At 37.2% G+C, this 13,154-nt stretch overlaps 1 protein-coding gene across 3 annotated transcripts in view; it reads right to left on the reverse strand.

Moving 5' to 3' along the window:
- The window catches only part of Gstcd (glutathione S-transferase C-terminal domain containing), a 148,011-nt gene that overhangs the window by 130,562 nt on the left and 4,295 nt on the right, over window positions 1-13,154 (reverse strand). For all 3 annotated transcript variants that reach the window (XR_003850800.1, XM_008841265.3, XM_008841266.3), the window contains exons 2-3: window positions 7,927-8,363; window positions 6,898-7,365 (exon numbers count right to left, since the gene is read on the reverse strand). Coding sequence is in view for 2 of the 3 variants with exons in the window: in XM_008841265.3 (XP_008839487.1) it covers window positions 6,898-7,365; window positions 7,927-8,346 (888 nt within the window). In the remaining variant the exon portion in view is untranslated. The remainder of the gene's footprint in view (window positions 1-6,897; window positions 7,366-7,926; window positions 8,364-13,154) is intronic.

A 13,154-nucleotide genomic window follows, 5' to 3' on the forward strand; every position in this document is an offset into this window, starting at 1 on the left:
ATCTATCTAATCTTCTATCTATCATGTATCACCTATCATCAATCGCTATCAACAATCAACCACCTACCTACCTACCTACCTACCTACTTACCTACCGACCTACCTGTCATCTGCTCCTTATATTTATTCTTCACTTTAGCTTTCTGTATACTTGCTAAACACGACATTCAAATCTGAAAACATGGTATCACAGATCATTCTCCAGACCATAAGGAATGGTGAGTGTGGCTCATCAACAGAAAGGAAACCATTAGAGCAGGAACAGAGATTTTTAAGGAAGACAGGGAAGGGGAGGGACAAAGGAGATGACATGGAAGTGGAAAAGAGTACTGTGGGAAGGAAGGAAGGAAGGGTGCAAGTGCGGCGGGCACAGGGAGAGGAGCGGGGAAGGAGGACCAACACACACAAGTACGAAAGTGGCATAATGAAACCAATTACTTTGTATAATTAAAAATAAAAAGATAAATAAAATCAACATTTTCTTTTCCTTGCCTTTTCTTCACTCATTAATTTATTCTTGTATTTAGATGCTTATGACATCTTTCTTTCTACGTGAAAGTGAATTGTGACTGAGTGACAATAATTCCCTTTTAAAAGAGGGGTTCATACTGCATCCCTGTTCAGCATGGAAGAAGCCAGAGTGGTCTGCGTCCTGATTCCCCATTGGTAATTTGGGTAACCTCTTCAGAGGGTGGTGTGATAAGAATAGGAGGTAGGAATTGGCTAGGCAGTTAGGGGAAAAAGACCCCAAAGAAAAGTTGCCAGTTTCTTGGCTAAAGGTCAAAATGTCCTTGGGCCTCTTAGTGACATACTCTGGTCCAAAGGCCAAAAATGTCAGAAGTATTTGGGAGCTCTTATCTAACCCCTAAAAGATTTTAGGGTTACCTCTTTGGGGGGGATGTTAGAGCAGCAAAAAAGCCCCATAAAATAATAGTAATAATAATAATAATTTAAAAATTAAATTTAAAAAAGAGGGGTTCATGGGTAGACTGCTTGCCTTGTATATATGAGGCCCTGAACTTAATCGCCAATACTCCTACCCCCCATCCAAAGGAGGAAGGGATGCATGACAGTTTATTTAGTTTAATCAACATGCTAGGTCTGTTAATATCCTGACATCCCAGGATATCCTGAACTATATACATTAGACTCAAGAAGAAAGAAGATACCAAAGGAAGTGACTAAGGAAAACGGTGGAAAGTGAAATTTTGCTCCTAAGAAAGGATAACTCTTAAAATAAAAAAAAAAAAAAAAAAAAGGTACCTAGCCAAGAAATTTTTAAAAAAGAGTTCACCATCCTTAGCCATCATGGAAATGCAAATTAAAACTACTTTGAGATTTCAACTTACTCCAGTCAGAATGGCTAAGATAAAAAACAAAAGAGCAATTGCTAGTGAGGATGGAGGCAACCAGGAACCCCCATGCACCACTGGTAGGGTTGTAAATTGGTACAACCACTTTGGAAATCAGTGTGGTGGTTCCTTCAAACTAGAGACAAATCTACCATACAACCCAACTATACTGCTCCTGGACATATACCTGAAAAACTCAATTTCCTACTACAGAGACAAATGCTCTTCCATGTCCACAGCTGCTCTAGTCACAATAGCTGGGACATGGAAACAGCCTGGATGCCCTTCAACTGATGAATGAATAATGAAAATGTGATGCCTATATACAATGCATTTTTATACAGCTGTAAAGAAAAATGAAACTAACAGGTAAATGGGTGGTACTGGAAAACATTATAATGAGTGAGGTAACCAGACTCAGAAGATAAACTGCATATTCTCACTTAGATGTGAATCTTAGCATCAAATCTTTAGATTTCTATGTTTAATCTGGAGCATCTGTAGAATCCAGGAAACTAGCAAGTGACTATTGGTACGGGGGGTGGGGGGAAAGCTCTTAAGGGAGGGGAGTTAATGATATAACGGAGACAAGGGGAATAATGGGGAGGGAATTTAAGTGGGGAGAGGGATGGGAGGGAAAGGCAGAGGAGGAGGGTAACTAATTCTAAGGATGTTTGAAAAAGCCATATGGAAGCCTAATAAAAAGTTTAGTGCCAGGTCTGGGATACCTCCCCTTGAGTTCCAGACATAATACAGGGTATTGTAACTGCTCAACTGCCCACCAGAAAGATAAGACCCTACTGAGGAACACAGCACACATAATGGTCACAAGACATGGAGAAATCAAGTCAGTTTTTACCAGGAAGCTTCCTCCCTGCTGCCTAGCTCTCATGGTATTGTCAGGTGCTTATGCAGGCTACATGGGATAGCAAAGCTGAAAACAAGCACAACAGATTGGGGGGTAGGAAGGAGGGGTTGGATCTGGGAGAAATTAGGGGGAGGATTTGGGAACAAATATGAATTAAATACATTGTATGAAATTCTCAAAGCACTAATAAAAACATTTAGGAAAAATTACCACTATTACAGAATTCTTTACAAAAAAAAAAAAAGGGAGAATTTATTTTAAATTAATGGTTTTAAACAAGCATTGCTACCAGTGTGACCAAGAGTGCAAAATGAACCCACAGTGGCTTTGCAGTTAATGTAATGAGGGCAGAAATGTGCTTCCCCCCAAAGAATATCAAAATGTTAGCTATCCAAGTTTTCTATCTACTATGTTCTTTCCTTTTCATGTATTAGAAAATATCTGTGCTTGTTTTACATCATTTCCTCATCATTTTACTTTTTTGAAATGTCCTACTCACAAATGTTTACCTGAGCAATGTACACAGAGAAAAAATTAGGAACTAAACTATCTCAATATAAACACAATTCTAATCTTCTATTTTTCTATACAGATTAGAACTAATGGGTTAAAAATGGAAACTCTTAAAGGACTTCTAATGCCAATGAGAAAAATGCAAAAGGTTGTTAGTATAGGTATTTTGCCCAAAAATATTTTTTAAATGGCAATGATCTTATTTTAGCTAATTCTAAAGTATATAAGTTAAAATGTAGAAAATTAAATATCAAGTGCTTAAATTAATAACGGTAATAAAACTCCAACTTCCCTGTCTCATAGAATAACCATAAGCTGCTATACCAAAGTGTACCTGCTTATTAGTAGCAGAAGGAAAATAGCTATACAATGTTCTGGCACTGAGCAGCAAGATTTCACCTTACTGTATTCATTCATTACTAGTTCTCCTATACCCAGATATACTTCCTAGTAGAGGATTCTAACAAATGAATGAAAGAAAGGGGCCTAAGAATTCTGTACATTAATTCATTCCTTTTAAATCTACTCTTACAATTTTCCAATAAAGAGGGTATTGCCAGGGATCTTCCATGAAAAAGTGCTGGACCATTGGAAATTAACTTTGGAATTTACTGTCTGCTTAAAAGCATGGAGTAGGCTGATGACAACACCTCAGCCACACTACCTTATAATGTTTTACATCTTTAGCTTTCTTCTGTTTAACATAACATCTATTTTTTTTTTTTTTTTTTTTTTTTTTTTTTTTTTTTTCTTGTAGCCCCAGCTACCCTGGAATTCACTATGTAGACCAGGCTGGCCTTTATTAGAGAGCTGCCTGCCTCTGCCTCCAGAGTGCTGGGAATAAAAGGTGTGTGCCACCAGGCCCAGCTTAACATAACTTTGTATTTTCCTTAGGTCTTCTAATTTAGAACTCTAGTAAACCAGACCTTGACGTAGCAAAATTAACTGCTCTTTTATGTACTTGACCTTATTTGTGGCTAATATTCTGACCCTGGCTTGGTTCGACACTTCACATCTAAACTTAGAATCTGCAAACTTGATCCTGATTCTGATCACTTGGACTGCCAGCTCCTCACCTCAATATGTGTAAATCCAAGCAGAAAGGTTTGCCAACATAACTACTGTAAGAACCAAATGATGGCTACATTACCAAAAATAACTTACAGGAGGAAAATATAACAGAAACAACATCAAGGCTTTGGAAAAGAAAGATGAATTCTTGAAAGAAAGTGTGAAGATCCAGGAAATATACAAAGAAATAAAGAAAAATACTTTGAGAACGAATTTACATATTAAATGTCAAAAAACAATGGGCTGGGGACATAGCTCAGTTGGTAAAATGATTGCCTAGGATCAAAAAGCTCTGGAGCTGGGTTTGATTCCTCTTCCACACTGCATAAACTGGGCCTAGAGATGCATACCTGTAATACTAGCACAGGAGAGGTGGAGGCAGGAGGGTTAGACGTTCAAGGTCATCCTCAGCTACATAGGCAATCGCCTGGGATATACAAGACCTTGTCTCAAAACAAAATAACACACAACCAATATAATCATATGTGTAACAGAAAAGGCTAACTACACAGTTTTGCCTTATTTTTAATAGTTAAATATTTTAATTATTATTGTATGTATGTTTGAGTGCAGGCATGTGTCACCACGTTTATGGAGGTCAGAGAACAACTTTCAGGAGTCAATTCTCTCCTTTTACTCTGAGTTCCGGGGATCGAACTCAGGTTGTCCAGTTTGTACACAACAAGTGTTTTTACCTGCCGAGCCATCTAACTGGCCAGTTTTGCCCCATTTTAAACTAAGATAAGACTAAAGCTCCTCTGTAATAGCAGACAGACTTAACTTAGGTTGCAATCTGATTAGAGAAAGAAAAAATTCTGTCACTTAGAAATACTCTGGCTTTGATTAATCCCAATCAGGTAAATAGCATTTAAATTAATCTAAAATGAAATGCAAATCATCTGAGATGAACAGGGCCATCTGGATGACTTAAAGTCACCTTCGTGCAGGTGAACCCAATTTGTTTTTTGCTTTCTTAAATTAAAAATCAGATACATTTCATTTTATTTTCTCTGTAGCACTTATTATTTTATATAAATATTATTTGTTTGTTTACTTGCTCATTTCTTCCTTCCCTAACTAGAAAATTAACTCCACGAAGTCTGAGCTCTTATCTATCTTGTTCAGCACCATATTCCTAGTGCTTTTAAGAGTTTCTGACATACACAATGAGCGCTCAGCATCTACAAATAATGAGTGGATATACCACATTGATTCAATTCTTGAGTAATGCCGAGTCTTTCATATCATATAAGTGCTGAAAAGACTAGAGTTTGCAGTAACAGAAAGGAAGAGTCTGGGTAAGAGAATCTAGGAATCACCTGACTAGGAAAAGACAGTCATATGACATCTAAAGTATGTTTAAGCAGCTCCTGAACCTCTTTTTTCATACTGATTACTCTGAAGTAATTTTGGTTGCTGCCTTTTTTGTTTCACTTTTGACAACAAAAATAATGTTCCTTAAACAAATAACAATTTCTCCCTATTGTACCTGCTCCAAATTTATAGTCTTCCATAGAAGTCTTTTTTTTGCCTTCCAATGGAGACATGTAAGATGATGATGATGCACAATGAGAATGACATCTGGTTTCTCATTCCTTAGTAGGGAAAGGGGTAAAATGTTTCAGATTAAGAGAAATGCAGCTCTTGGGCTGGAGAGATCTCAGCAGTTAAGACTACTGGCTGCTCTTGCAAAAGACCTGGGGTTCAGTTCCCAGCAACCCCATGGCAGCTAAGAACCCTCCATAACTCCAGTTCTGGGTATCTAATGCCATCTTCTGTCCTCCATGGGCGTTGCACAACACAGGTGCACTTATACACATGCAATGTATAAGTAACACACTCATACACATAAAAATAAATATAGAAGCTGGACGTGGTGGCATATGCCTTTAATCCCATCACTCAGGAGGCAGATGCAGGCAGATGTCTGTGCGTGCAAGGCCAGCCTGGTCTACATAGTGAGTTCCAGGCCAGCTGGGGCTACAGGGTTACCTGTCTCAAAAAGGTCAAATAAATAAATAAATAAATAATAAAAACTTACCAGAGAGAGAGAGAGAGAGAAGTGCAGCCCTTAAGAACCAACTGGAAAGCTGTACAAAGTTAGCTTCTCGTGGTTACTCTGGTATTTTTATCTGGTTCTTTATAGGTATGAACATCAATAAGTAGGTAGATACATTATAGATGAGTGACAGATGATAGATAAGTAGGTAGGTAGACAGATAGGCAGATGACTGATAAGCAGGTAGACAGGTAAGAGGGAAAGAGATAGATAATCTCTACTATAGTTCCCCACTGTACAGAATAGCATGCAATCTTACATAAAAGCATTTAAACAAGAAAAAAAAAAACCTCTGATTTGACGTAATTCCTAGCACAATCATTATTTATTTATAAACTATAGCTGACAAGTGTTTTCAGTTTTTAGGTTTAATACTGGATCCTCTAATATTAGAAGATAATCACAATAGCAACTTAAAATTAACAATCATATTAATTACTAACATCTTAGTAAGTCAAAATTCATCACAATTTCATATACTTACATTGGTCACCTAGAGTAGGTTAAACAGCTTCTCAGCACCTTAACAAAATCACTGAGAAAATTAACATACTACAGGAAAAGGTTCATTTGGCTCACAGTAGCAGAGATTTCAGTTCATGGTCACTTGAACCTGTTGCGTTGACCCTGGACCAGCACAGTGTACTGTGGCATGAATGCATAGTGGAAGAGACCTGGTCGTGTCAAGTAAATAAAGCAAAAAGAAACAAGTGGCCAGGGTGTCCATATCCAGTTCAATGGCACACTGCCATTGCCATAACTTCCTCCCACTGGGTCCTACTTCCTGAAGGTTCCACCACCTTCCAATTATGCTACAGTCTGGGGAACCAAGCCTTCAACACATAGGCCTTTTGGGGGGACATCAGCAGCCTGACAACAGCAGTGAGGCAGTATTATCTCTATCTTATAGACAAGAAAATAGAAACAGATAATAATTTGCTCAGGAGTATAACGTAGCAGAACCAAAATTCAAACCTAAGCAATTTTCCAGATTGAGACATATGGTAACATATACACTCATGATAAATCCTTACCAAAAAATGGTGGATACAGGGCAAAAGAACGATGTCTGTCAAAGTGAAGTACAGTCCTTCTGCAAACACATGCTCCAGAGGTGGAAGGTCAGTGGCTTTTGCTTTTCTGATGTGAGAAGGCTCCCTGCTGGCAGTAGGCAGTTCCTCCTGCACTGTGAGCTTTGAAAATGCCACTTTCAGTTCCAGACTCTTAGATGAACAGGCCAGCTCTTTGGATGCTTGCTGTGTACAGATTTTACTTTTTGCTTTTTCCTTACCAGGGAGAGGCTCAGCTCCAGTAGCTTTCTGTTGCCTCAGCTTCTGCCTGCGGAGTTTGTCATCGTTGTGCACTCTAACAGGCTCGCTGAGTTTTCTCTCCAGCTGTACTATTTCTACAGGGATCGCTGGGGGTTTGTCAGGAGACTCTCTGAGAAAATTCTCAACAGCCAAAGGGATGGTGAGTTCACATAGCCTAGTCCATTGACTAACCTACAAAATACACAGTAAGTGATAGATTCTTTCCTTACAACATATCCTGAAGAAAAATTACTATTGGGGAAATAGGACTGGTTTAGATCATTTAGGTGATGGCCTAAGCATCCTTGGGCTAGGCTTTAATGCTAGATCAAAGTACTCTTTACAGTGCTTCACAAGTGGAAACCTGAAACTGTAGAGGTTATACATTGCTGTATTCTCTCACTGAATAAGTAATTATCTCCCAAAGCCTTTAAAATACAGCAATATATCATATTTAAAATACAAAGTGTATTGATATTTGAGCTCTTATGTATATAGAAACATTTCTTTAAAAAAATCCTCAATATAACTCAAGGACAAAAAACTTATCTCAAACCAAACTTCATAAATTAAATCTTAAATCTTAAATTCTTATTTTTCAGTACTGCAGTGTAAACTGCAATATATGAAAGGATATTTTAACTATTTCAGTAGTCCTTGTGGGAGATTTAATAAACAAAACTATATCCCCAACAGGAAGTCAAAATACATGTTCATATTTGTAGCTTTAAATAACACAAAAAGCATACTTACTTCAGCACAGGCTTTCAAACAAGTCTTTTTAAAACCCAGAAGTTCCAAAATTTCTTTCCTTGAGGAGTCGGCTTCATATGATTTCTGGATTATGTGTCTTAGTACGACAGCAAGTCCTGCTCTACAAAAGACATCTGGTTGTTCTACAACTGCAGGCAAACAACAATTCTGAACTATCGGTGGGAGTTCTTGCCTTGAAATAACCTGTATTTCCCTATCCTGGGACAGTATATCTCTTAGTAGTGAACTATCTGGATTTTCTTTGGTGAGGACTAAGTAAACTTTAAAGATCTTGCAGTCACAGTATGATAATAAGAACAAAGCTATAGACGTATGAAGAGGAAAGATGCAGCCTTCCGTTTGCTGACAGAAGTCCAGGTACAGAGATTGTTCAGTAGGGCTTCTTTTAGTGCCTTTCATTTTCTTTTTTCAGTTACCTGAAACACAAATTGAGGTCGTTGTAGGCCTTCAAATGTAACAATTTAGAAGCTAAAATGTTTTACAACCATTCTAGAGGTGACTGGAGAGATGGTTCAGGGGTTAAGAGCACCTGTCGCTCTTGCAGAGGACCTGGGTTCAATTCCCAGCACCCACATAGAGACTAACAATAGTCCTAACTTCAGTTCCAGGGGATCCGACACCCACTTCTGACCTATGTGGGCACTGCTCAACACCGGTACACTTATAGACATGCAGGCAACACACTCATACACGTAAAATAAAAAATAAAACATTAAAAAAATGTTCTAGAAATCAGTAAGAATTTGGAACAAAGCTGTAAGAATTTGTCCTTCATGGCTGAATAAATTTCTGAAGGAAAAGTTTCCTCTACTCTGTAGTTATGGTTTTAGGATGAACATATCTGAGTGCTTTGTGAACATATCTTATAGTGCTTTGTAATAAAAAGCACTTTTAAGTACTCTGTACAAATGCCCCAATAACCAATCTGTTTTGGATATATCTTCAAAATCCAAAATCTATTTCACATTTCCATTGCTTATGAGTCACGGCTACTTCTAATACAGATTTCCATCTCACTTCCCAACCCCACCACCTAATCTATTCTCCATAACAGACAAAGTGATTGTTAAAAATAAAGTGCCGCCCCTCAGCTCAAATCCTATAGTATCTTCCCATCATACTCAAAGAACAACCAACACCTCTACACTGTCCCTCAAAAACAACTTTTTTTTTTTTTTTTTTTTTTTTTTTTTTTTTGGGACGGGTTTCTCCCGGGCCCCCCCGCGGGTCGGAACCCCATGTAGACCAGGCCTGCCTCTATCTCTGGAGTGCTGGGATCTAAGGCATGTGCCACCATGACTAGATCCTACAAAGATCTTTATGTAATCATTTTCTGTCCCTTGAGTCACCTCAACTTTCCTCACTGATCATTGGTTCCCTGAAAATGAACTGCTATTCCTAGAACTCTAGCTACATTCTAACTTCAAGATCTTTGCGGGTGTTTCCCTCACTGCCACCAGGCCTTTACTTACAGGTCGCTTCTTATGAGACCTTCTTTGGCTACTTTTTATATTGCACACCCAATTAACACCTTTCGTGGAAATCGTTTTTCTTCTCTGCTGTATTTTTCTCCACAGCACTTAACACTACTACAAGGCACTACTTATTTACTATGTTATTCATCACCAGCAACTACCAGAATATTCTGTGAGGGTATTTTGTTAACTGCTAGACCTAAAATAGGGCCTATTAAATATTTATATGTAAAAAAAAGTATCTGTTGAATGAATATATGGATGAGTACACACATGGGTCATTGTAAACATGCATACAGGCTATCTTGGTGTCAAATTATTTTCTTAAGGCTTTTTTCAATTATGACTTTTCACTTTTGAGTTCCTGGTCTAGAAGTTCCCACATTCTAATCTATAAACCACAATTCAAAAACTGACACTAGATGGCACTCTTTAAAATCATTCAGAAGCATGTAACAGGAAGAGGGTATATAGTGGAGGTGGAAAAATTCATATATATGTACATATGTGTGCATATATTATTTCAAAAGTACACATGAAAATTTGTCTTTAAACACTTTTGAAATGCTGGTGTACCCTTGCTTTTGATAAAATTTCAGCATAGTAAAGGTCTTTCAATATTCTAAATCTTTTTTTAAAAAATTTTTTATGTGTATGCATGTATTGCCTGCAAGTAGGTAAGTGAACCCATGCCATGTAATGCCTGCGGAAGACAGAAAAGACTGTTGGATCCCCTGGAACTGGAGTTATGGACAGTTGCTGGCTGCCATGTGGGTGCTAGGATTTGAACCTAGGTCTTCTGCAAGAATAGCCAATGTTCTCAACCACTGAGCCATCTCGCCAGCCCCTGGATATTACTGTTTTAATTAAAAGCCAACAGTCATCACGGTTTAAGCTTCTTGGTTCTCAACTAAATTTTCTTTTAATTTAAGACCTTATACTCCATTATCATAGAGGAATATAGTTTGGAAAATACCATTTGAGAACATTTCTTCTTGAATACACAAATAACATATTTCTTTTACTAAAAGACAGTAGAGCTACACCATGCTTATTTTTCAAAGGGATCATCTGAGAGAAAATTATTTTATGTAATTTAAAAGCAATGACTTTTTAACCCATAGAAATCATTTTCTCCCTGAACTTGCTTACCTTTTTAGTTTTTGTTTAGGACCAAGAGCCGATTTAGAAAACAAAATATTAAAATTAACAAGCAACCAGTTCCTAGGAATTGGGAGCATCTTTAATTTTTGACCCAATAAACCTACTGCTCATTAATTTACTAATTCTCTTGATTCTTTGTTGACAGTGAGATTCAAATATCTAAGTGCTTCAAGAAGGTAAACTGGAGGGGTGGGAGAGATGGCTCAGTGGTTAAGAACACTAACTGCTCTTGCAGAGGACCTGGGTTCGATTCCCAGCACCCACATGGCAGCTGACAACCATCTGTAACTCAGGTGTACCTACCTACATGCAGGCATTACACTCATACACAAAAAGAAAAAAAAAAAAGGTAAATTGGAAAGAACTGAAAGCCTCAACTGCTTATTAGTCTAGTAGCAGTAATTATGACACAAGCCCTGCTAATACTACTTTCAGAAAACCTGAAAACAATGCCATACTATTTTATAGAGTGTGTGTGTGGGGGGGGCACTTAACCACGAACATAAGGTTTTACACATTAGCTATAAACTTTTCTTGTTGTACTTAATAAATGTTAAATGTCAAAACAGAATAGAAATATCTGCCCATGGTAAAATCTGAAAATTAATGAGGGGCCCAAGAAAAAAAAATGTAAAGAACTGTTGATTTCTTAATTTTTTTTCCCAATATAGATGCTAGTATTTTTCCCTTGGAGATAAAAAAAAATGTTGCTTAAAGATTGTGGAGTTTTAAAATTACTACTTATTCTTCCCTGGCAATTTCTCCCCAATTACTTACTAATGTAATTTTTAATATAAATATTAAACATTTAGTAAACATGTACAAATCTGGTTGGAGTTTCAGCTTGGACTAGATCTTTAATTTTTTTAAGAGCAGAACATAGATTTTGCTCAAAGTTTATAAATATCATACAAAAGAAATCCTGTCTCCTTTTTTTTCATTTTTGAGAATTTCATACATGAGCATTGTCTTTGCATTATCTCCATCCCTCCCAGTCTCCCTCCAACTCCGTCCAAGTCACCTTCACTCAATTTCTTGTCCTCTTCCTTGATTATTGTTACATACACATACATATGTATGTGTGTGTGTGTGTGTGTGTGTGTGTGTGTGTGTTTAATGCACTGAGTCCATTAAGTGGTGATCATGCGCACCTGTCTTTAGGGCTGTCCATCTGGGATTAGATAACCTCTCAGGGAGCTAGTCCCTGGAGAAAATGTATAAATATCATCGACAAAAAAAAAAATCCTCTTTTCCCTCTTCTTTTTCTACTTTGACAATTCTCTAGTTCATTTTATATAATGAGCTTTAAGAAGGAAGACACAATAGACTCTCCAGGTTCTCTGGGCACACCTCATGTTGCCCCACATTACATTCTGCCAAGCACAAGCAGTCATTTGGTCTTTCCCTGTTTTAGCAGGAGCCATACTGCTCACTGAGAAGAAACAAAAATGCAGCAGGCAAAACTCATAGAACTTCAGGAGTTGAACACAATGAATAGAATGTGTATCCCCCTAGGTGTGTCAACATGTTTGGGAATCTTGCAGGAAGAATATGTAAAAAGAAAATATTAAAGCTTTAGTTTCATTACTTAGGATTCTTCAAGCGTATATTTAAATGACTGTTAAATCACAGGTGTACTATGTAGATTTAGACTTTTTTTATTCACATTCTAATATCTTGACTTTGATATTTCACATAGGAAATGGGAACCAATTTGTTTTTAATCTAAAGCCTTTTAATACTTTACCCCATGCATGTTTATGTGAATATATCCATCCATCCATCAATCCATCCATCCATCCATCCATCATCTATCATCTATCTATCTATCTATCTATCTATCTATCTATCTATCTATAACTATCTATCTATAGAGAGAACACATTGAAAATAAACACAGTTCTACCAATGAGAACAAAAAAATGCAGTTTGAATGTTTTATGGTCAAAATCAAAGCCAAGCTAGGTGAGGTGGTGCACACCTTTAATCCCAGCACTTGGGAGACAAATCTCTGTGAGATTTCAACCAGCCTGGTCTACGTAGCAATTCCAGGTCAGCTGGGGCCACAGGAAGACCCTGTTTCAAACAAACAAACAAACAAAACAAAACAAAACAAAAAAACACAACAACAACAATTCAAGTGGAGATCTTTGGCAATTCAGTATTTATTACAAATAAATTATAGTCTGTAACACAGAGACCAAAAAGTATCTTATGAAATAGTATTCAGTGCTTTTTTTTCCCATTAAAATAAATGATTAAATTTAAAAGGATCTGTTTTGAAAACTCAGGAATAGGTATTTTTCTACTATTTTGCACTTTAGGAAGTAGGGGCAGGAAGATCAATACAGTGTCTTCCTAGACTACATAGCCAGTTTGAGGCCAGCCTGGATTACATGAGATACTGTCTCAAAAAACTCAAAATTTTAGACAGTGTTAGTATTCTGAGATTATAGGATAGAGTAAAACATATTTTATTGTAGCAACAATCTAACCAAGTGAAAACCATCAGAAATTACATTACTAAAATATGACCAGCAAGGGTGCCAGCCTCATAATTCTTATTAA

The sequence above is a fragment of the Nannospalax galili genome, unplaced genomic scaffold (genome assembly GCF_000622305.1).
Source record: "Nannospalax galili isolate Female #2095 unplaced genomic scaffold, S.galili_v1.0 scaffold41, whole genome shotgun sequence".
In the NCBI taxonomy this organism is placed as follows: domain Eukaryota; kingdom Metazoa; phylum Chordata; class Mammalia; order Rodentia; family Spalacidae; genus Nannospalax; species Nannospalax galili.